Source organism: Sminthopsis crassicaudata, chromosome 4 (assembly GCF_048593235.1).
Source record: "Sminthopsis crassicaudata isolate SCR6 chromosome 4, ASM4859323v1, whole genome shotgun sequence".
Taxonomy (NCBI): domain Eukaryota; kingdom Metazoa; phylum Chordata; class Mammalia; order Dasyuromorphia; family Dasyuridae; genus Sminthopsis; species Sminthopsis crassicaudata.
The window spans coordinates 398,464,543-398,488,967 of NC_133620.1; the positions used below are offsets into that span (position 1 = coordinate 398,464,543).

The 24,425-nt window shown below is 36.9% G+C and overlaps 1 protein-coding gene across 2 annotated transcripts in view; it reads left to right on the forward strand.

Moving 5' to 3' along the window:
* Positions 1-23,777, forward strand: part of KIF26B (kinesin family member 26B) — a 590,705-nt gene extending 566,928 nt beyond the window's left edge. For both annotated transcript variants that reach the window (XM_074262566.1, XM_074262567.1), the window contains 3 exons: positions 10,389-10,591; positions 11,179-11,329; positions 16,204-23,777. In XM_074262566.1, coding sequence (XP_074118667.1) covers positions 10,389-10,591; positions 11,179-11,329; positions 16,204-16,352 — 503 coding nt within the window. In that variant the 3' untranslated portion in view covers positions 16,353-23,777. The remainder of the gene's footprint in view (positions 1-10,388; positions 10,592-11,178; positions 11,330-16,203) is intronic.
* The last annotated feature ends 648 nt before the right edge of the window (positions 23,778-24,425 follow it).

The following is a 24,425-nucleotide window of genomic DNA, read 5'->3' on the forward strand; positions in this document are numbered from 1 at the left end:
CAATAAAGATACAAAGAAACCAACATTTACCCAGAGAAGAGAATACATAATTATTTTGGAGAGAAGAGAACCCCTAAACTAACAACTAGAGAGATCAAGGAAGGTCCCAGAAATAGAAGTCTGTGAGCTGCAAACTTAAGTATTCTTAAGGGTAGGAGAAGAATTCATTCCAGGCATAAAAGACAACCTGGATAAAGAACACAAAAGCGGCCATCTGTATCTCAGCTCTTCCACTTACTATTTGTGTGATTCTCTAAGCTTTTATTTTCTCATCTGGAAATCCTGTGTCATTAAGTCCTTATATATATAAAGAAAGTCGTTTATAAATTTTAAACCATTACTACTGATATTGACTCATAAACTGTAGTATGCTCCAGTGATATGGACTACTGTTTACTGGTTCTTGGTTTAAAATTTTTATTTGTATATTTTGTTTTTTTAGATCAGCTACATTTTCTAATATAACTCTCCTCATTTCCACTTCTAGTCATTCTTCATAACAAAGAATTTAAAAAGAAAAAAAAGTTTAGCAAAATTAGACACCTAAACCAAGTGTATTTTATGTGATATTCCACACTCATAGGCCTCTACCTCTACACAGAAGGGAGGAAGTTATATTTTCCTATTTCTTTTTTAAAGCCAGGTTTAAGCATTCTGTAGTCATATCATTCTGGAATTTTAAATATATTTTATATATGCATATATAAAACTAAATGTATATAAAAGTTTAAATTATAATTTCACAACATTCAGCTTCTTTTTTGTGTTCTTTCTACTTATATCCATTTAGTAATTGTGTTTATTTTTCCCTGGTTCTGCTTGTTTTACATCAATTTATAAAAATCTTCTTTTGATTCTCAATATGCATCATATTCACAGTTTCTTAATAGCATAGTCATGTCATATTATATTCAGTTACAAAAGTTCCCATTTCCCAATTGATGATCAGATCATCTACTTTGTTTCCAATTCTTTGCTATACAAAACATGTTGCTGTGAATATTTCAAAGTATATGAGGCCTTTTTTGCCATTGACCTTTTGGGAGGTATATGTTCAATAGTGAAATTTCTGGATCAAAAAGTTTTTAACAGTTTAAGAGTCATGGGTTTAAAGTCAGAAGTGAGTAGACACTTAATAGGTATGTAACTGAGCAATTCAGCAATCCCTTCTCAGCTTTAGATGGGATATCAGCTGTAAATGAGGATAATAATAACACCTACCTTTCAGAACTACTGTGAGGATCAAATGAGATAATAAAGCACTTAGCACAGTGCCTGGCACATTGTAAGCGCTATGTAAATTTGTCATTATCATCATCATTATCTCCCAGAGCTATTGTGAATCTCAAATGAGATAATAATTGTATAATGCTTTGCATAGTACCTGGTATAAAGTAATTATACCATATATGTCCTTATAATAATAATGATGATGGAAGCCTTCTTTTCCAATATGATATATTAATAATAGCAATAAATTGTAAGTTGTAGAAAGATTTGTACGCTAATATATTGTTGGTAGAATTGTGAAGATGTCTAACCATTCTTGTAAGCAGTTTGGAATTAAAATAATAGCTTACCCCTTTTTGCCTCAGTTACTTCATCTGTAAAATAAGGTAGAAAAGGAAAATGGCAAACTAAGTCAGTATCTCAGCCCAGAAAATCCCAAATGAGGCCAAAGAGAATCAAATATGACTAAAATGACTAAACAACAACAAATTAGGGGACTGCATTACATCAGGAGTTGTTAACCTTATAAAAGGTTCATAGATCTCTTTAACAGTCTAGTGAAGCCTATGGACTCCTCAGAATGTTTTTAAATAATTGAAAGAAATGCAAATTTTCATTTATAGATTAGTGAGAATAAAAATATATATTTTTTCCAGACGTAAGTTCACAGTCATCGGAGATCTGTGGACCCCAGGTTAAAAATTCCAGTGTTATATTATTTAAAAATCCCATCTAGCCCTAATAGTCTAAAATCTTGAAATCTAAATAGAAGATGGTGGTAGGGAAGAATTTCTTCCCTTGCCTTGGCTTGTTTTTACTGAGTAGTGACAGTTTCCGTATTTTAGATTTTTAAAAAATCAATCTATATATCTATTAAAATAGAAAAGAAATCTAATCTTTTTGTTTTGATTAGAGGATCAGGAAACTTGGACAGATGATTCTCAGATGCTCTCAGAAGACAGTGGATAAACTCCATTCTATCTGGGAAAAAAGAATGATGGGGAAGGGGAAGAAGGATGTCATGAAGAGGGAAAGCGAGGGCATCCTTCTAATTTCTATGCCTACTCCTAAGGAAACCACTGTGCTTAGTAGGAAGTAGTGTATCCTCTTGCTTAGTACTGTACCGATGACATCATAAGGATTAGGACTTCTAATGCTGTAAACCATAGTTATAAATATAAGTCATCCATTGAGTGTTTTTGAAACAAACAAACAAAAATCCTCAGGCTTATTATAGTAGAAAAGCAAACTTCCACTTAATTCACAGTAAAATCCTCTTCTGGATGGAACTTCATCTTCATCCCATTTAATGCACAGTCAGATAACTAGACTCTTTAAGTGATGGGAGCAAAAGCTACCGAAATCTTGTCTAGACAAACCCACTTTCTTTGCTCAAATTAATGAGAAGCCCATTAATCAATGCATGGTTAAATTAGATTAGGTTCCATTCAGCTTTAGGGCAGACATGTTAGGATGCTCTCAGTGTTTCTAAACCCATCGAGCTTCCCAAGGGAATGCTGCATCGTTGCCCCCTCAGCATCAGAAATGAGCAGAAAACCTCAAGGTCATAAATGTAGGAGTCAGGTAATTGTAGAAACACAGTACAGTGGAAAAAATGTTGGATGAGGAGAGCGTGGTTCAAAATCGGGTTCAGTCATGTGTGTGATAGGATTTAGAGCATGAAAGGACTGAGTGGATCATTTAGAGGCCTGTTCCCTTTTTTTACCTGTGTCTCCAAGAGATTAAGTGGTGTGGTCAAGTCCAAATAACTAGAGATCAAAATCTAGGCATCTGACTCAAAATCCATTGCACTTTTCATTATTCTCCATTGGGCCATTGATTCTATTGGTGGTAAATTGCTTTCCTCATCTGTGAAATGGGAATAATAACAGGAGGATGACCTCTAAGTGAAAGGAAACCCATTATTCCTGGAGGCAGCCTCTTCTACTTCCTAAACAATCTAGTTTAGGATAGGAAGATTTTTTTTTAGTGTTGAGTGTTTCCTCTCACAATATCTTAAACCTAAATTTGCCTTTTTATGGTTTTCCCCTTTGGGGTCCATCAGAAAAGTCTAATCTCTCTTATATGTGATAGACTCTTATGTTCTTGAAAATAACTTTTTCTTCCTCCCTTTTCTCCACTTCAGACTAAATATGCTCTAATTTCTTCACCCTATCCTCTTAGAACACAGAATTGAGGTTGCCTTCTTCTGGATGTTGATCAGTCTATCAAATGACCTTCCTTAAAAAAAAAAAAAAAAAAAAAAAAAAAAAAAAACAATGTCCTGAAATGAACACGTAATCCAAGCGTGGAATCCAGATGTGGCCTGCTGTGGGCCAGAGATCAGGAAGACTGTTACCTTTCTTCCTGGAAACTCGGCTCTCTTAATGGCAGTCCAAATGTTGGTTGCCATGATCACATTGTTATATTAAGTTTGAAGTCTGTTGAAGTCCCCCAGATCTTCCTCAGAAAAATTGCTGTCTAATTATATCTCCTTCATCTTGAACTTTGTAATTTTTAATTATAAGTAAGTTTTTATATGTATCCTTTCCAATTTTATCTGCTTATATTTATTTCAGTGGGAACTATGGCCAGCTGGGTGGCTCAGTGGTTAGATTTACCAGGCCCCAAGTCAGGAAAATTCATCTTCCTGATTTCAAATCCAGCCTCAGACACTTACTAGTTATGTGATAGTCACTATGTAGCAAACCATGTAACCCAATTTATGTCAGTCCTTTCTTACCTGAGAAAGAAATGACAAATCACTTCAATGTCTTAGAACCCTTTATAATATGACTGCAGACTGTTCTTTCACACTCTTTTGTTATGTTCTAACCAGACTAAACTCCTTGCTCTTAACATCATATCTCCCACCTTGGTGCCTTTGCCCATACTGTACCCCCCATGCCCAGAGTCCGCTGCCTCCTTAAATCTCCCTCATAGACTATCTCCTCCAAATTGCAAGTGGCTTCTTCTAGTAAAGATGTTTTCTAATCCCTTCAAACATTAGGGCTCTCTCTTGCTCCCTACTTCACTCCCAAATGAATACTTTATATTTATTCTTTATATGTGTATATGGATATACATATATGGTATTTTGTTTATCCTTATCAGTGTAAATTGAAACTGTAAGTTTCTTGAGGGCAGAGATGGTTTTATTTGTATTTGTTTTTCCATTGCATTCAATAAATGTTTGCTGAATAGTTGTTGGAGTTGTGAACTGATCCAACCATTTTGGAGACCCATTTTGGGACTATAACCAAAGAGCTATAATACTCTATATACCCTTTGATTCGTTAAATTTTATATCCCAGAGACATTACCCAAAAGGAAAAAGGACCTATTTGTACAAAAATATTTCTAGCAGCAATTTTTGTGGAGGATAAGGATTGGAAATCAAAGGGATGCTCATCAACTGAGGAATGTCTTAAGAAGCTGTGCTTTAAAAATGATGAGCAGAATGATTTCAGAAAAGTCTGGAAAAACTTATATGAACCAAGGCATAGTGAAGTAAACAGAACTAGTAGAACACTGTACACAATAATAGCAATCTTACAGTAGTCCAAGATAGTCCAAAAGAACTAAAGGTGAATTGAATACAGACTGAAGCATGCTATTTTTCACTTTCTTTTATTTTTTCTTTTATTTGAGTCTTCTTGTATAAAATTACTAATATGGAAATGTTTTACATAATTGCACACATATAACCCATATCTGACTGCTTACAATCTCAGGGAAGGAAGATGGAAGGTGAGGATACAATTTGGAACTCAAAACTTTAAATAAAAATGGGGGAACCAATGAATAAAACAAGCAGGGAGAAATTGTTTGCAGAAAACCTTAAAATCGATTCTCATTAAATTGCTATGTGCTTATATTGGAAGAAGGAAACAAGAACATATTAGCAAACCTGGAAACTATTTTAAATGGTGAAATAATTTCTACAAACACTAAAAAGTTTGCTGAATTGAATTTATATAGTGATTTAATGTATACATGTTATTTTCTGAAGTCTGTTAGGTAAATACAAATATTATTTTCCTTATTTTATATGTAAAGAAATTGAATTTCAGAGAGGTAAATTCATTTTCCCAGGGTCACATATATATTAAATATTTGCTCTGTATCATGAATCTGGGTGTCCAAGTTCTAAGTTCAGTGATATTTTGTTATGCCTATGCTCTCTTTTCATAGTACTTGCTCAATTCACTTTACTAACTTGTTGGGGGGGGATCAAATGTGACAATGGACCTGAAAAGTCCTTTGTAAAATACAAAGAAGCATTCTATAGATGCAAATTGCTAGATTGGTACAATAGAATGAGAGTTGTCTGACGCAGTAGAATGAGAATTGTTTGCAAAGCCAATAAAATCTGGATTCAAGTCTTGCCCTGCAACATACTGGCTGTGTGACCCTAGCAAAGTCACTTAATCTGCTATTTTCAAAGTCACTTCATATGTATGACATGCATTATGATACTGTGGCTGCAGTTTTCCCCCCTAAATCTTTTAATCACACCATCTTCTAGGCAGTGGGGTAGTTAATAAGTCTCTCTCTTGAGGAGAAATTATAATATTTTCAACCAACATTTTTTTCAGCTTCCTCCTGTACCTCAGTTATAGTTCTCAATGAAAGAACCACTTTCAGGGCTACTTGTAACATAGATCCTCAATCTATTAGAGGTTCTGCAATTAACTAACTTTTTCCCTTAAGAAAAAATTTAAAGAGGGGCAGCTAGGTAGCTCAGTAGATAGAGCACTGGTCCTGGAATAGGGAGGAGTAGACTTCAAATGCAGCCTCAGTCACTTAACACTTACTAGCTGTGTGACCCTTGGCAAATCACTTAATCGCAGTTGCCTTGCAAAAAAAAGGAAACAAAAAGAAATGCTCTATTTTCAGTTAGCAAAGTTAGTTGTGAAAACTCTATTTCCCAGTAAGCGCTTTCAACCAGTATCTTAGAAAGTCTTCCTCTTAATCAAACTGCACAAATAGGAACTACAACCTCACCTGAGATCAGGTTTCACCTTTTTTTTTTTTTTTTGGAACCCTTCTATTAATGGCATTTCTTCTTCTGAGCTTGTCTTTAAATTTCTTTCAGCTGCTTTCAACTGGTTCTTTAGGTATATAAGTTTCATTATCACTTAATCTTTGGTAAAAAAAACAATTAGGTTTTAGGTCTTAACATACTCCTAGATGAATTCTCCAGAGTTCTATTTTCTCAAACAGAAAAGATATGATCATAAAGAAATGATATTAACTTCTTCCTAGAAATTACCCTCTTTATGTCAAATTGTAATTATGCTGACTAGAGAATCCTAAAAGAAATTCTTGACCTTTGTCTCATATTTTCCAACAGCAAATCCTAATTTGGTCTCTTTATCTACCTCTCTACATTTATGCTTGTATAATTTTTAGACACTTTCACCTCTGTTCCCTAGTCCTTTGAAGTAAATAGGACAGATATTGTTGAACTAATTTTACACATGAGAAAACTGATAGAAGAAATATGGGATTTGCCTAAAGTAACAGAGAATGAGTAACAGAGAAGGTAAAAGAAACCAGAGTTTCTGATTCTTACTCCACATTTCCTGCTAGTTTAAGATGCTTGGGAAAACTTGCTGGGAAACAGAATTTGACAACTATTGGCCACCAACTCTGCCAAGTGAAAAATAAGTCTTTTCTTTTCTTTCTTTTCTTTTCTTTTCTTTTTTTTTTTTTTGCAAGACAATTGGGGTTAAGTTACTTGCCTAGGATCACACAGAATTAGTGTTTAATTGACCAAAGAAAGAGGTACTCTTAGAATCTAGAGCTAATAGAGAGATCTTGGTAATTATCTAGTTAATTTACTAAATTCTGACAAATGAAATGATATGACCAATTTCAAAAAATAAATATAACAAAGCCAGGTTCCTCCACAACCTTTTCCAGTATTTTCTTTTTTTTTTATACATAGTCTGGTAAAATATATATAATCACATTTTCTACCAATGGAAAATGTCTTAAGCTTCCTAGGCTAAGATTTGAACATGGGCTCCTTGATTATAATTCCAGCATATTTTCCATCATATAATATCTCTTCTTTTTGATGCATAGCTTTGGTGAAAATAAATTACAATATTTTTTTAATCATTAGGAAATGTTAAGTAGCACTGGGGCAGGGCAGTGGATAGAGTACCAGGTCTGGAATAAGAATTCAAATCCAATCTCAAATACTTAACATTACTTGCTATGTGATCCTGGGCAAATCACTTAATTTCAATTGCTTCATCAAAAAAATTATTGAAATATTTTGTTCTGATATATCAGGTACTACTCAACTGATACTCAAACTTTTTTGCTGAGTACTACATTACTTTGAAAAAAGGTATCATTTAGCTCGGCACAGGGAAAAGAATATGGGTCTTAAGTTAGAGGAGTGAAGTTCAAATCCTGCCTCTTTTATCTTTTCCCTGTTATTCTGGTAATGTCAGTAAATTCTCCTGACCCTCAGTTTCCTCATCCATACAATAAAGTAACCAAGTTAGATGGCCTTTGAGGTCCCTATCAGCCCTACATCCTAAAATCCTATTAGCACAAAGGAAGATTTTTTTATATATATAATCATTAGCATTGATCAGATTTTTGCCTTTCTATGTTGACCCCTCCACTGTTTATAGTCACTTCAGATGCTATGGACAATAATCTACATTCTGGTCTAGTCACTTCATACAAGTGCTTCTCATCTATTCAGTCAGTAGCATTGATTAGACATTTATTATATTCCAGGCACTGGGATAAGGACTGGGAATATAAATAAAGACAAGTATATTACATTTTAGCAAAGGAGACAACAAATTACTATGCAACATATACCATGGAAACATATAAAAATAAATATATACAGAATATAGAGAGAGTAGACTGGAGGAAATCTGAAAGAAGAAGGCTTTAGCAGCTAGGAAGACAGAGAAAGGCCTCCTGAAGAAGGTTGGGTTTGAGCTGAGTCTTAAAGAAAGATGGGAAAACCAACAGGGGTTAGACAATTTCAAGTATAGGGGACAGTCAGTGCAAAGATACTCAAACAATGCACTTTTGAGGGTGAAAGGCAGAAGGAAAGTATAATGTTTAATAGTTCTTAGGACAGAACTCTGTAGGGCCTCATTATATTCTGTTGATTGTACCTAGTTTCAGACCTTTAAGTCATTATTTCTTTTTTTAACTTCTAATAGCTCCCTCCCAACCTGGCATCATTCACAGAATGGATACACACACATGGATTAATGTAAATCTAAGCCTTTTTCCCTCCCTCCCTCCCTTCCTTCCTTCCTTCCTTCCTTCCTTCCTTCCTTCCTTCCTTCCTTCCTTCCTTCCTTCCTTCCTTCCTTCCTTCCCTGCTTCCCTCCTTCCTTCCCTCCTTCCCTCCCTCCCTCCCTCTTTTTCTTCCTACCTTCCTCCTTCCCAGGTACATAGCATTTACTTCTGAAGTAAATATTTATTACTGAAGCTTCATATGTAAAGACAATGATTGGCTGGCTAAGTCATGCTTAATTTTCTAGAGCCTGTCCTGTGTAATAGACAACAACTAGACAACTAGATCTTGGTTTATAGTTTGTTTTCTTTAAGCCTCTTTACTCATGTGAACCTAGGTTGTTTGCTTGTTTATTTTCAGTCAGTCTATTTGGTTCTGTTTTTCTCACTCATGGAACCAATAATACACAAAGGGATTTAGTTAAGGCTCTTACTGAAGCCCTCTTTCTATTTTCCTTATTAATGGTAAAGAGTCTCCATTTTATTCTAGAATTGGTTTTATTTTGGTTCCTACTGTATGATTTCATACTTGCTGACTCTCTTCGGATCTGTTCCATCTCAGAGGCCTATGTTCATCAAGCCAAGGTTGTGGGTTCAGTCCTTGGGTTGGCCAGTGAATTTTAGCCATAGGCTATTTCCTAATCTCAGCCAGATGGTCTTGCAGATGTGAGTCCCTAGTCACAAGGGGATCTGGGTAAGGCAAGCTGGACAAGTCCCAGTACAGACTGACACTAACCAAATAGCTAAGAGCATGTGCTTTCCAGATGGTTGCTTAGTAACATCATCTTTTCATTAAAAAGAACCATATATTACCATTCTTTATCATTCATTTCAAGTTGTTTCCCAGGCATTTTTCCAGCTTCCCATTTCGACTGTAAGCTCCTTGAGATTAGGAAGTATGTCTTATTCTTCCAATTCCCACTGACCCATAGTACCAGAATGTAGTTCTTTGCCCTCACTAGGAAATCAGTGAATGAGTAACTTCATTAGAGGGAAAGTCTGCTCTCTGAAACCTTAGTAAAAGCTAATAAAGTATGATTTAGTAGCACCTAAGACTCTAGTATTACTTGTTAGTAGATGTGCTTTCCTCCAAGCAATATAATTAATTCTATGGTGGTCATTGTAGAATTTTAGGGTCCTCCAGTCTATGTAGCTAATATGGCCCATGATATAGAATAAGTACAATGATCTTATGAAAGAGTTCTTAAAAATGCATGCCTCAATTTAATTTTAAGAGTAAATACTATATACCTGGCCCCATAGTATGTATTACATAAATATTAGAGGAAAAAAAGGAAAGAAGGAAGGAAGGAAGGAGGAAAGAAAGGAAAAAAAGAAACAAGAATAGAAGGAGAGAGGAAGGAAGAAAGTCCCTGCCTTCAAGAAAGTTATATTCTAATTTCAATAAGAAAAAAGAACTGAAAAGAAGGGTGGGAGGGAGTGAAAGTACCTGGAAGAGAGACATGGCAGAAAAAAATCATGTGGCAAGGAGTCAGCAGTACAGCCTGGAGGGAGCTCAATATATTTTTGCTCTGGTCTTTTTCCTTCAATTAGAAATTCTTGGAGGAAATAGTCGATAAGAAGATGAGGTCTTGGGAGTGGAGAGTACTTCTAATGTGAGAAGTAGTTCCAGGTGGAAGAGGGTTGTCTGGAATGATAAAGAAGATCTTGGAGAGTTGAATCAGCAGGGCAGCCTGAAGAGGAAAGTTGGTAGAGCTGACTGGAAGTGGGATGGGAGAACATAGATGCACACCATTGCTACACAGACTGAGAACTTTATTCATATATGACCTTGTTCCACATGTGTGTCCCATGGAACAAATGAAATTTAAAAAGAAGAAAGATTAATTTTTGGATTAATTCCTATTCAGGTTCTCAGAGACGGAGGCTCATCCCAGCCCTATCACTTGATACCACCTCACCAGTGAGGAAACCTTCAAACAGTGCTGGTGTCCGCTGGGTGGATGGCCCAATGCGGAGCACCCAGAGGGGTCTAGGGGAACCCTTTGAGATCAAAGTCTATGAAATTGATGATGTGGAGAGGCTTCAGCGGCGTCGAGGTATTGACAGCAAGGTGAGAGCTACCACAAAACATTTTGGGACTGCAAAGATGGACAAGGAGACTTATATTTTCATATAAAGGGAATGAATGGGTGGATGGCAAGTTATTTTTTTCCATAGAGAACCAAAAAAGAGGGTCCAAACCATAAGTAGAAAGATTTTGACTCAAGGAATAGGGCACAAGACACAAGAATATAGTCTATAAATAGTATCATATTTACCTGATACTCTGGTAATCCTTAAATGCAGCCTTTCCTAGGCAGAGGGATGCACCCCCTGACTTCTGAGGTCCCATTGACTCCACAGCCCAAAGAAGTATGTGCCCTGCTAATATTTAGTACCTTATGCTATCTCCATGGGAAGACCATAAAGCTTCTGTCCTCTGGGAAGATCCTAATTCTGAACAGTCAGCCTCAGGCAGTGTAGTACATCTTCATCATGTTTCTCTAAGTAGAGACTAAGCTAAGATTCCTTGGGCCCTTTCCAAGCTTCCAGATGACTTGTCCCTTGTTTATTCAATATTTAGTGATTGGACTGGATATGTTTGACCTCAAAATCTCTCTCCTTCCTCCCTAACTCCCCTTACCGTCTGTATGCTAGGAAGTGATATGCTTCAATGCAAAGCTGAAAATCCTGGAGCATCGCCAGCAGAGGATTGCTGAGGTCCGGGCCAAGTATGAGTGGTTAATGAAGGAACTGGAGATGACCAAACAGTATCTGATGCTGGATCCCAACAAATGGCTTAGTGAATGTAAGTGCCTAGGGTTTTTTGTTTTTTGTTTTTTTCTGAAATTGTGGTCTAAAGTGTTTTCCATCTAAACAGTCTGACATGAAAGCTTGGGGCAGAATTAGAGAGACTCTAGAAATGAGCACATAGAATTCTTATCAAATGAAAACAGAACTACAACCAAGGAAAGGTGACTGGGACTTTGTGTCGGGCTGCCAAAATTTTGATGGTGCTGACAGAACCATTTAAGGGCAGGCTTCCTTCCCTTAGGTGGTCTCACTCCAAATGAGTGCTACCCATCATTCATTGCTTCTTTGCTAGGCACAAAAAACTCCCACTTACTGCAATGGAGATATTTGAAATAAATAAGTAATCCTACTTACCAAGAGTCAAAAAAAAAAAAGATTAAATGGTGAGGAGGGGAGGGTAGTTGGGAGAAGAGATGCAGGAAAGGGTGGTAAATATTGCTCCTAATAGATTACTTCTTATGTGTCTCAGTCCAGAGCACCTGAAAATGAGATTTTTTTTCTTTTCTACATGTGGCAGAAGATCACCCAGACATAAAGGCTGTATTATAAATCTGTTCCCACACCACATAATCACACTGCATTTCTAGCCTGAAATTGAAAAGCATTTATAAAGCTTTTAATAGGATAGAATTTGCAATCTTAGAAAAAAGGTACCTGAAGAGTCTCGGGAAGGAAGGAAGCTGCAAAGCGTGATTTTAGTTTGATAGAAAACCCAATTTCTCAATGACCATATAAAGCCAATTCAGAGTAGTTCTCTTACAGTGTTTCTGAAAGACAAATTCCCATTGTTGCTTTATCAAATGGCGAATCTAAATCAGGCTTCTAGGTAGCATAATAGATATAGTATACCTGGCCTGAAGGCAGGAAAACCTGAGTTCAGACACTAACTAGCTATGTGACTGAGAAGATCACTTAACCTTGTTTGCCTCAGTTTCCTTATCTAAAAAATAAGCTAGAGAAGGAAACAACAAGTTACTTTGCCAAGAAAACCCAAAGTGTTATTACAAAGGGTCACATATGACCAAACACCACCACCAAGAAATCGAATGTTGATCTCAAATCTTAACTTTGATGTGGGATCAGCATTGAGCACAGTTCATTGGGGCAAAATAGTTTACTAGTACCAGTAGTGGCTTACAGGTATATTTATCCAATGTATCACTTTATATAATGGCAAAGAAAGAGTTGGCTTTGAAGCAAGAAGGACTTGGATTTGGGGCACCTAGGTAGTGCAATGGATAGAGCACCAGCCCTGAAGTCTGGAGGAACTGAGTTCAAATCTGGTCTCAGATACTTAACACTTCCTAGCTGTGTGACCCTGGGCAAGTCACTTAACTCCAACCTTGGCAAAAAAAAAAAAAAAAAAAAAGACTTGGATACAGCCCCATCTTGGATGCATGCCTGCTCTTTGTGATTTTAGGCAAATCACTTAATAATCTCTAGGTTCTCTTAGCAATTTTTAAGACTCTGTGTGGCAGAAGAGTTATCAATCAGAGTTTGTAGAAGGAGTTTCCTAATATGGAAGTTCCTTATGCCAGTAAAATTACATTTCTGTTCCCTATCCCTGATGGGTTCAGGTTTTTTGTATTCAGTCATTTTTCAGTTGTCTCCAACTCTTCATGACCCTTAGCAGAAATTTTGGAATGATTTGGCATTTCCTTCTCCAGCAAAGTGCACTAGTACAGCAAAGCTTTATAAGCTTATTTTTCTATATTACATTCCCAATTACCCAAATGGTTAAGTCAGTTTAAGTGCTCCTAGAACTCAATTCATCCTTCTTATCACAGAATAATGACTGTGGTGGAGAGGCCATGTATTTCTTCCCTCCCTCCCTACTTCTTTCCTCTTCCTCAATTAGCTGTGGCTCCAGACATCACTGTACCCTTCTACAGACTCTCAATAGCCTCCCCCAGCCACAGGGAGCAAGGGAAGTCCATGAATGATCTCTTAAATATGAAAAAAGGGATACTAAATCCTAAATGGTATCTACTCCCCCAAGCATAGCAACTCCCAAAGCATGGGACAAATGGCAATCAGGAAAATGCCAGGTTTGGAATCAAGAGACCTGGTTTTTAATCCCAGGATGGTCAGTTACTAGCTGTATGATTTGGGACAAGTCCAAGATGGCCTCTTTCACCTTTATAAGCCTAGGGTCCTATGATATTTACTGAGTACTCATTGAGTGAATGATGCCCTGCTAAGAGCTACATAAGCAGCCATAGGGTGAGCACCATTCAAGGAAAGTCCCATAAAAAAAGAGATTCTTCCTTGTGAAAATCTATTTCTCTGAACAAAGAATCAAATTTTTTTTTCTGAAATTTTTTGTGGAGAGAGAGCTCCCCAAATCCCAACTTTATTTTGCACGTTTCATGCTATGTCTCCAGGGCTAAGGCCTCATCCTGGGCAGTCCCATGAAAAAACCACAGGACATCAAACAGGGAGACCCGGTTCTAAAGTCATCTCTGACAATGACTATCTCTGTGAATCTAAGCAAATTAAGTTACATTTCTGAGGCCATACCTGTGAAATGGGAATATTAATAATTACTCTCTATATATTATTGGTTATTGTAGAAAAAGTTCTTGATAAATGTGGAAATAGTCAATCAACAAGAATCCATTGAGTACCTACTATGTGTCAAGGACTTTGCTAGAGGATGAGGGAACAGAAATGAAAGAATTCATGCCCACAAGAAGAATTAAATTATGGGAGACTACACTTATATATGTTCATATATACAAAATAATTATAATGTAATTTGGGGAAGAAATTAGCAGTTGGAATGGGTAGGGGTGGAGGGTTGAGGGGGAATCGGGGAAAAAACCTCAGATAAGGAATCGGGAAAAAACCTCAGATAAGGATTTGAGTTTTGAAGGAAATTAAGGATTGAAAGAAATGGAGATGAGGAGAGAATGGATTCCAGGTCTGGAGAACAGCCTACAGGCTAAGGCCCAGGGGAGATAGAGTATTATCAAAATCAATCAGCCCATTTGCCCAGTTTCACTTTATAAGCATTATATAAATATGTTAATAATGATATTCTAAATTGTACATATTTAACCTATACCAGATTAGCTGCTGTATTGGGGAATGGGGAGGGAAAGAGGGATAAAAAATTGGAACAAAAAGTCTTACTAAAACAAATGTTGAAAACTAATTTTCCATGTATTTGGAAAAATAAAATACTATTGAAATTAAAACAAATGAGATTCTATGCACTATAAAAATAAAACACTCAATAAATATTTGTGGAATGAATGACTGATGAAACAATCAGAAGTACATTTTAGCTGAGAAGCAAAGGGGCAGACCTTAAGTTTGAATTCCAACTCCAAAACCTATTAGCTATTTATTCCTGACCAACTCACACAATATTTTTAAGAGTAGGCCTCTTCATTTGTGCCCTTAGCGCACAGTCCCAGTGAGAGGATCAAATGAGATAATGTGCTGGGGAAACCTTAAAGCTCTGTGTACATTTCAACTGTTATTATTGAATCAATTATTAATTATATAATTATGTCTATACATAATATGGGATTTTATATGTGTAATACTTATACAAGTAATTGTTGTAATTAATACTACTAAGTGAGTGTGTTTTCAGGCTACGGCAGACTTAATAGTATGTGAGATAAAGTGTAGATGCTTTTCCAGGAAGGAGATCTATATGTTGGAATTAGGGAATTGCAAAGAAAAGACACCTTCCTTCCTTGCAGAGATGGAATGTTGCCTATATTTTTTATTTTAAAATGTTGATCAGTTTTTCTTTTTTTTTTTTCTTTAAAAATATATTGAAAAATGTTCTAAATCACTGTTGATTAGAGAAATGCAAATTAAAACAATTCTGAGCCACCACTCTACACCTATCAAATTAGCTGATATGATGGAAAAGGAAAATGACAAATATTGAAGGGCATGTGGGAAAGTTGAGATATTAATGCATTGTTGGTAGTGTACTGATTCACCTATTCTGTATTCAAACTATGCCTAGAGGATTTTAAAACCATGCATACCCTTTGACGAAGCAATACCTCTACTAGGTCTGTATCCCAAAAATATAAAAAGGGAAAAGAAAAAGGACATATATGTACAAAAATATTTATAAAACCTCTTTTAGTGGTGACCAAGAATTGGAAATTGAGGGATACCCATCAGTTGGGGAATGGCTGAACAATGTTATATATGTTTGTAAAGGAATATATAATTGTATTGTACTTTAAGAAATGATGAGCAAATTGCTCTCAAAAAACCTGGAAAAACTTACATGAACTATGCAAAGTGAAATGGGTAGAACCAGGAGAACATTGCATACAGCAACAGCTATGTTATATGACAATCAACTTAGTAATTCTCAGCAATAAAATGATCTAAGACAGTCTTAAGGACTTCTAATGAAAAATGTTATCCATCCCCTGAGAAAGAACTGATGAAATCTGATTACCAATTGAAGCCTACTTTTTCTTTGCTTTCTTTATTTTTCTTGGATTTTTAAAAATTACTATTTTCTTTCACAACATGACTAACATGGAAATGTGTTTTGCTTGATTTTATATGTATAACTGCTATCAAATTGCTTGCTTTCTTACTGAGGGAGGGAAGAAGAAACTTTGGAACTCAAAAAAACCTTTTAATGAATGTTAAAATTGTTTTTACATGTAATTGGGGAAGAAATAAAATATTATATATATATATATATATATATATATATATACACATATATATTTATTTATGTTAATATGGTATGGCTCTCTGGGAGAGGAAAAGGAAGAAGAATTTTGACAGTGTAAAGACACAGTAGAGAGCTGGACATTCAAAACAATCTCTTCTCCCTTTATACTCTATTCCCACCATCTCTTTTTTCTCTTGCAGTTGACTTGGAGCAGGTATTGGAACTGGATTCCTTGGAGTACCTGGAAGCTCTCGAGTGTGTGACCGAGCGCCTGGAGAACAGGGTCAATTTCTGCAAGGCCCACCTCATGATGATCACCTGCTTTGACATCACCTCCAGGCGCCGATAAAGAGAGAGAGTCAAGTCCTCCCCTCCCCTTCCCTTGCCTCCACCCCATCTTCCACCTCCATCCCATTCACCCACAGCCCAGGACTCCCCAGAAACAGTCATTCTCACCCAGGCCCTCTGCAAAGACAGCACCCCAAAGACCACAGAATGAGGATGAAGGTCGGCGGCAAGTCTGGAGCGAGCATTGAGCGGCAGGAGATTTTTCTTTTCCTTTCGTTTTTCTAGGAAGGGTGCCAACACCAAACCCGCAGTAAAGGAGCAAAATGTTGGGAAGGTTGAGGGATATCAGATCCCCAAGAGACTGAAAAGAGCACTTTGAGGAACTTTCAAGGACACGTTTGTACATACAAACTGCGAGCAAAGGCAACCTTGTTCTTTCCTGGCTTTGGCCGAGGAAGGGGAAGGGTGGAAGTAGGACTGCTGCTGCCGAGAGCTAAACAAAACAGCAACAAACAACAAATACCCCGAAAGACTGTTTAAGTGCCTTGCAAATCTTTATTATCCAAACGTTTATGTTCATACTTTCTTGTGTACAGATGGTGCTAGTCAAGAAAATTACAAAACAAACAAAAAAGAAAAATCAGACACATTTTGGAAATGTATTAATGTATTTACAGCTCGTTTTCTCCTGGTGTTTTATCCTGTTTCTGACTTGCTGTTTCTAAGTAACTTGTGTTTGTAGAGATATTTCTTAATCAGTACTACATATGAATAAATGTTAACTGTCTTTTATGGTTTACCTCCAGTAAGGCCACTCAAACAGAACGTGGACAATTCCTGTCGATAGCCAGTGTGTTTCCAACAAGACTTTGGGGTGCCAGGTGATCTTAGTCACTGTCTATCACCGTCTTCATAAACCCTGGGCTTGGCTTGGGATGATCATGTTTAAAGATCACTTTGGGTTTTGGGGAATGGAAGAGGAGAAGGGTGAATACCACCCAAATGCCAGAGGTATCCTTTTGAGATCTCTTTTCACTACTACCCTCCTCCCCAGCATCCTATCAGCTGATGTGGTATCAGTGGGCTTTATGGATGGTCCCACCAGGGAGTCCTGGCAAACATTTGGATTTCTATCACCATGCATCCACCATTTATTTGTCTCTTTAAAAAGCAATCCCATGGACTCATTTTAATCCCATGTTTCTCATTTTAATTTTGATTCCCCAGAGCCCTTTGAAAAAGAAATTTTGAGAAAATGTAGAAGTCTCATACTTTACTTTTGTGAATTCAATTTGGGGGACTCTCTTTGGAAAGACCCATGTGAGTATTTAGTACTTAAAGCACAGCACATAGATTGGGTTTAAATAAAGGCACCTTAGTGCCACATCTCTGATGTGCCAGATCTTCTGCTCTCTAAAATACTATAGGAAAACTAAAGAATAAGGAATGAGGAAGTTAATCCTGCCAGAGTCCTTAGTTACCATGGAAGTGCAGAGGGATGCTTTGGCCTAGACCACATTTCTCTTGCCTCATCTTGAGAGCACAGGAGAATAGAGAGATATTTTCTCTTTCCATTCTGCCACATGTTCTCCCAAGCTGACATTTTACCAGTGTCCCTATAAGAAAATAACTGGCTCCAATAAGGCAAAGTATAGTTGAGTATTACAATTAAAGTTAAGGAAGTGGATTGAAATCCCACCTCTGACACTTAATTAGCTTCATATGACCATAAGCAAGTAATTTTATCTTTAGAATCTCAATCCCATTACCTCTCACTCCATAGAATGGTTTTGGGGTTCATATAAGCTGAGTGTTTTACAATATTTTGCAAATGTTAAAGTATTGCATAAGAATCAGGTATTATAGTTATTCTAGAAGGATATGGCTTTATACACAAATTAGAATGTGCATTCCAGCATTACTTTCGGATATTATCCCCGTTTAACAGATCAAGGATGATGAGGTCAAGGAACTTTTCTGGTAACAGCAAGGAATTAGTATCAGAAAGTGTATAAAAATCTCTTACCTTCTCTTCCAGAGCTCCCTCCAGATATAAGCAGCAATTAAATGCAGTGTTGTTTTTCATTAGCCTGTTTCCAGGTTTCTGCACATCAAACCAGACCACCTGAGGCATCTGCTACCAACACACAAAGGTGTCATTACATTTTCAGGCTACTCCATTGAAACACCTACTTATTCCTCCCTCTCCAAATACACACACACACACACACACACACACACACACACACACACACACACACCAGTCGTTGTGATTGGTAGACATTGAAATCTCATAGCCTCCCCTGCAAACAAATATTATGTATTTGAAGGCTGATAGGTTTCTTTTCTGATGGGGAAAAATAGTTGAATTTTAAGGAAACATCTTTGGAACCTAATGAACAAAAAGACAATGAAATCTGCATTATTAAATCCTTTACTGGTTCACTACCCACAGTGAATTGCAATTCTAGACTTGAATATTTCACATAATTTCATGGACAGAGAGTATAGAGAAGGATTGATCTGGGAGAGATTTTTATAATCAATATAACCATCCTTCTTTTCATCATTTGAAACTATCATTCTTTCCCCCAAAACCAAGGATAGCTACTTCTAGCTCCTCAACTTGTGGCTTCATTTAGCAGACTACTCTCATGGCTTTGCTAATAATAGCTTATGCTCTTAACTTCTTTGTATCCAGTAACTGGATCACTTGATTGCATCCAGAGGCAAAATCCTTACATTCTTCGTTCTGTGCTAAGCTTTCCCTGAGGTCTTGTATTTGACATACCTCTTCATGACTTATTTCCACTGCACCAAAGGTCTAAAATCTAGAAAATTGCCTGGTGTTTTCAATGAAAAGTATCTGAGACTTCTCTAACAACAAAACCAATTGATCAACAATCTTATTGCTAATCTGAAGATTATGGCCCCATCTAGGTCATCACCATGTTGCCTTTAGCAGGCCACCTTCTGAACTTTGGTGCCTTTCCAGTAGAGAGAAGGGAGAAACTTCCAGAGGTTTAACATCTGAATTGATATGATTCTTCCTTGGGAATTCTCTTTATCTTACTTTTAACAACATTTCTCCTTTTGTATTCTTCTACCAACAGTCTAAGACACCACTAGGATAGTGTTGAACCAAGAGTAATTTGCCAAATAAACTGCCTTCTTAACTCTAAAACAATGCCAGGTCACATCTTAGAACAAGATTATGGCATTCCACCAGGTCCTGGGCTGGCATCCATAACTTGTAAATAACATCTACTCTCTTTGGCCCAATTTTGTATAAGAACTGCCTTAACTTAATAAAACCACATGCAAGGACATGGTATCTTGTACCATCATGTGCCTATCCCCACCTGCAATCTAAGTGGATTACGGCCTTCAAGAACAAAGAAAGTGTACTGTATTATCTTATGACAATTCTGTAACTGAGTAGTCTTTGCACGGTGACCAGGCAGTGAAATAGTTAAAAGTGTAGCAGGCATTATTTATGCTTCAGTAAAGACCCAAGAAGGAAAAGAAGCTGAAGACAGAAGCTCTATCTTCAATGCCATGGACCTTTTCACCAATTAAAAGGACCAAAGACATGATTATTTGAAATAAGCATTTAAATAGTGGCGAAACTCTGGATTTGATGAAATTTTCAGCAGGGGAAATACACTTCACATTAAAAAGGTACCTGGTAATCACAGTTCTGTCTCCCTGAGACTAAATCCATATTGCATTTCATGATGCCTGAGTGTTGAGATGCTTCATGCTGCGAAGGAAAAATGGTTTTTCTTTATCCCGGGCTTTCCTTCATCACCTGATGTCTACAACCTTTGATCTTTTAGTCCTTGAATTGCCTTTTGCATCACAGGGCTATGTTTAACTTTCATCTCTCCCAAATGAAAGATAGGAAACATGAGGTCTTTTATTTCATCTGCTGATTGCCATCCTGAACAAGAAAGGCTTGAAATGCAAATATGGAGCTCTGTCCATTTCCATGAAAGAAATTGATAACCACACTGGTCCCGCCAGCAAAGCCCGCAGGGAGATTTCGTCCCCTTGGAAGTTGTAATGGCAGATGAGCAGGAATTAGACAGGGCAAGAATTTGCTGTAAATGAACACCTCCAACCCTAAGCCTGATGTCTCATATGTTCTGCTGTGAGGTTGTAGGGATTTTATAGCAGCCTTATATTCTACCCTTGTATCCTGTTTTATATTTTTCCTAAGGTCCATCTACCAATTAAAACCCCTATAGGCATTCATATGTTCTCTGCTTGGTTCTTGAATTTCTGCTCAAATGTCAGTCAGAAATGACAATGAACCCTTGTATACGGATATGGTAAGTTCTGGAACAAGTATTAAGTTCTTGAATTTCTGTTTATACAGCAGTTGCTAAAGCTCATTTTTGGCATCAGAAAGGCAAGGGATACTCTGCCTCCCCTAGCTTTTTGGGGATGAGGAGCAACACTTGAGATTCACTGGTTGTCAGGAAATGAAAACAGAATTTCACTTCTCAGTTACCACAAATGGTTTCTAAACTAAGTGCAGTCCTTTAGCAGGAAAAAACACAAAACAAATCCACAAACAATAGCTGGTTTTGCAGTTGAAACAAGACAATTTGCCCATTGTTCTTTCTTGCTGGGATATTAGTCAACAATTTGAGTCCATACCCCAAGGAAGCAAATCTGACTGGATGACAGATTTTAGAATTCTAGTACTATTGGGTGGGTGGTTATAATAACTGAAAACCTCAATAACTGAATAACTGCTTCTTCTCTTAGTGAAATCATATGAGCAGGAACTAATGCTGCCAGCTAATGTTTACTAAACATGGCCTTTGGACATTGGTCCAAACTGCAGATTTTTTTTTCCTGCTAATTGAGTTGAGAATTGGTGCTGATGCAGGGAGTTTCTAATGTCCAGTGCCTATTGTCCTGAGGATCTCACTGATAATTCCTCTTGGATCCTTTAGCTGTGTAACTAACATTCTTGAAATTTAGTATTAATGAGAAGTTAGTGCTATTCTCTCACATATTGAAAGTCCATAATAATCCATCTTTCACTGAATCAAATGAAGAACATGAATATAGGCTAAGAACACAAAAAAGAGCAGATCTTTAAAAGTATTCCCCTTTTATGTATTAAAATAATTTCTCTTTCTCCTCTTCTTCCAGCAAAAATTCAAATAACATAGGTGGGTGAGGGGAGGGGGTTAGAAACTTTCACTTTCCCAACTCACACAGGGATCTGCCCAACTGCAATTTTTGCCAAAGCATTTTACTTGCCAAATTACTGGACAAACTGGACATTCATTCATGTCCTGAAGGACACATTTCCAACTAGAAGAAAAAAAGGGTTTAGACATTAAGCCTGCAGTTGCAGGATACCATAGAAAATTCCCAAAAATTTACTTTTTAACCCTCCCTGAAACACATTCTGCCTTTGAGTGGTCCTACTCCAAAACTGAGGAATTCTTAATATGATGGACTTAGAAATGGTTCTTGAGGAAGTTTCAGCTGGTGTAATCAATATGGTCTAGATAAGGCTGTGCTGCCCCATGTATGTGTGTGTGTGTGTGTGTGTGTGTGTGTGTGTGTGTGTGTGCATAGGTATAGCATTGAGCACAGTGCCTGGTGCACAGTAGATGCTTAATAAATGTTAAATACTAACTGATTCACATACACACACATATATCATGTACACTTAGAAACTAATGATCCCCCTCTCCATGATATTCCTTTTTTCCCTTTCTTCTACATAGTTGATACTGTTAATAATTCGCATCCCACCCAATGGTGTTTGGTGTATGAAAAGGATATAATTTATTTGTAAACTCAGGATGTTCTTGTTTTAATTGAGTTGCTTGTATTTGGTAATTTATTTACTTTTGGCCATGGTTGGAAATACTGATCAAAGTCCTATCCTGTCCTTCTGCTGGGTTCTTCCATCTTGTTTGTAGCTATCAGATTTTCCCTCTAGTAGGGTGTTCAGGTGGAAATGTGAACTTATGAGCAGGAGAGGTAAATGAACTAGAGCAAAACAGAAACAAGGGTACAATCTCCATAATCTAAGACTTAGCTTAGAAACTTTGGGGTCTTATTCTCAAAAATTATAAGGGTGGGAAAATGAATTTTGGTGATAAAAGTGAAATTAAAATGCAGCTTCCAATGGCCTGAAAAAAGAATCCAAACTTTCAGAAGCTGGTTTATCTTTAAAGTCCTGAGAAGGATGTTTTGAGTAATAGATTCTCGAGCCTTTTGGAAGCCTTGTGTATTCCTAGAAGGTATATTAGAAAGGTAGCTAGAATTTCTCTATTTGGACTTATCTAGCACCTATTTTTGAAAGACTTCAAAGCACTTTAGTATTTCTTAACTGCCTATATCAGAAGGTATTTTGTACCCTCCTCATGTACCTGAGAAATGGAAAGGATGTGGAGGTATCAGTCCCATTGGGAGGTAGCCAGGTCTAAGGTTTAAGCTATAAGTAAAGATGATGAGGTTCTAGATCTGGCTTATCTGGCAAATTGCTTTGTGACCTTGGGTTAATAACTTAATTTTCTGGGGCTCAATTTCCTCAGCTGTAAAAGGGGGAATAATATTTTCCTCACTGGGATGGTAAGAGTAAAATAAAATTCCAGATGGAAAGTGCTTTGAAGATATACTCTCTATAAGAATGCTAGGTATTATTTTATAGGTAGAGAAACTGAGGACTTTCTTAAGATCACATAAGTCAGTAGCAGAACCAGAATTAAAGTTCTGGTTTCCTGACTCTCAACTTTATTCTCTTCCTATTAGAGAAATGTTATGTAAATATTTGAATATGTTCAACTGCAGAAATGGGCCCATTTATAAATAGGCAGGCAAGAGCAACCTAAGTGCAAATAAAAGTTTGTTTCCAGTTTTGAAAAAGCAATTAAAGTTCATTTTTAAAAGAAAATTTCATTTACTGAGTTTAAAAACAGTGAATTCACAAACAAGTTAATTAAAGCCTCATTTTAAAAATCTTGATGAAAATGTTTTTAATTAGTAGTCATTGTTTTTAAACTCACTTAATAAAGATTTTTTTTCCAATTGTTTGTTAGCTAAAGAGGCTTGTTTTGCTTTGTTTTTATAAGCTTTATTTTTTTTAAATCCTGAATTGAATTTTCCTCTTTCTTTAGCTCAAATTCATCTGCCAGTCTGTAAATGGGCCTGTTACTGTATATGGGTCTTATTATAGATATATAAAAGTTAGCTGTTGGTGTGATTGTAATGCAGCAGCAGCAGCAGTTTCCATGATGGACACAATTCAGAAAGCTGCTGTTAGTCACCAACTGGCAACAGAAATCAATTAAACTTGTGCCGTTTCTAGTGTAAAAAAAAAGTTTACTGTTTACTGGAAAAGATCTCTGACTTTTTGTGGCATATGAGATGTAATCGTTGTCCAAAAAAAATCTGGTGTTTCAAAGAATCAAACTCTGGTGGCATTAAATGTTCACTTTTATTCTGCTCATAGTTGTGAATTCCTCCCAGATTTGTTCGTCCTTTAGGAGGGTAGAAGAAAACTCTAATAGGTGTGGAGAGGGGGGGATCTGATATCAAGCCACAACCAGCTTGGCTCCTGTGGCTTAGGACATTTATGGGAGAGAGGGATCTATGAGGTGCTGATGAGGTGAAATTTCATCAAGGCACTTCATATCATAGGTAAGCAGGTTTAGTGGAAAGAACACAGGCTCTACAGACAGAGGATTGGGTCTGGATCCCACCTCTAAAACTTACTAGCTGTGTAATCTTGGTCAAGTAACTTAATTGCTCTTAGCAATCCCCAGTGTGCCCTTACATTCACAGAGAAATTCAGAAGACTGAAGATAGTCACTGGTGGCTATTGGATTTCCTCACCCATCAAAGACTTGGTGGACTGGATTGCCTTTAAAATAGCTCCCAGTTCTAAAATCCTCCTAGGTTTTTCTATATCTTGGAATCAGTGAAACAATACCAGTTATCAGGGCAGCATCATCTCTCAATCTCTTGGAGACTTCACTGCCATTTCCCTTATTCACCACTGAGACTGTGCATAAATGCATTAACCACAGGCTATAGAATCCCTACATTAATCATGTTTGCCTTAGCATTACCTTTATCTGTTCAATCCTGAAGACAG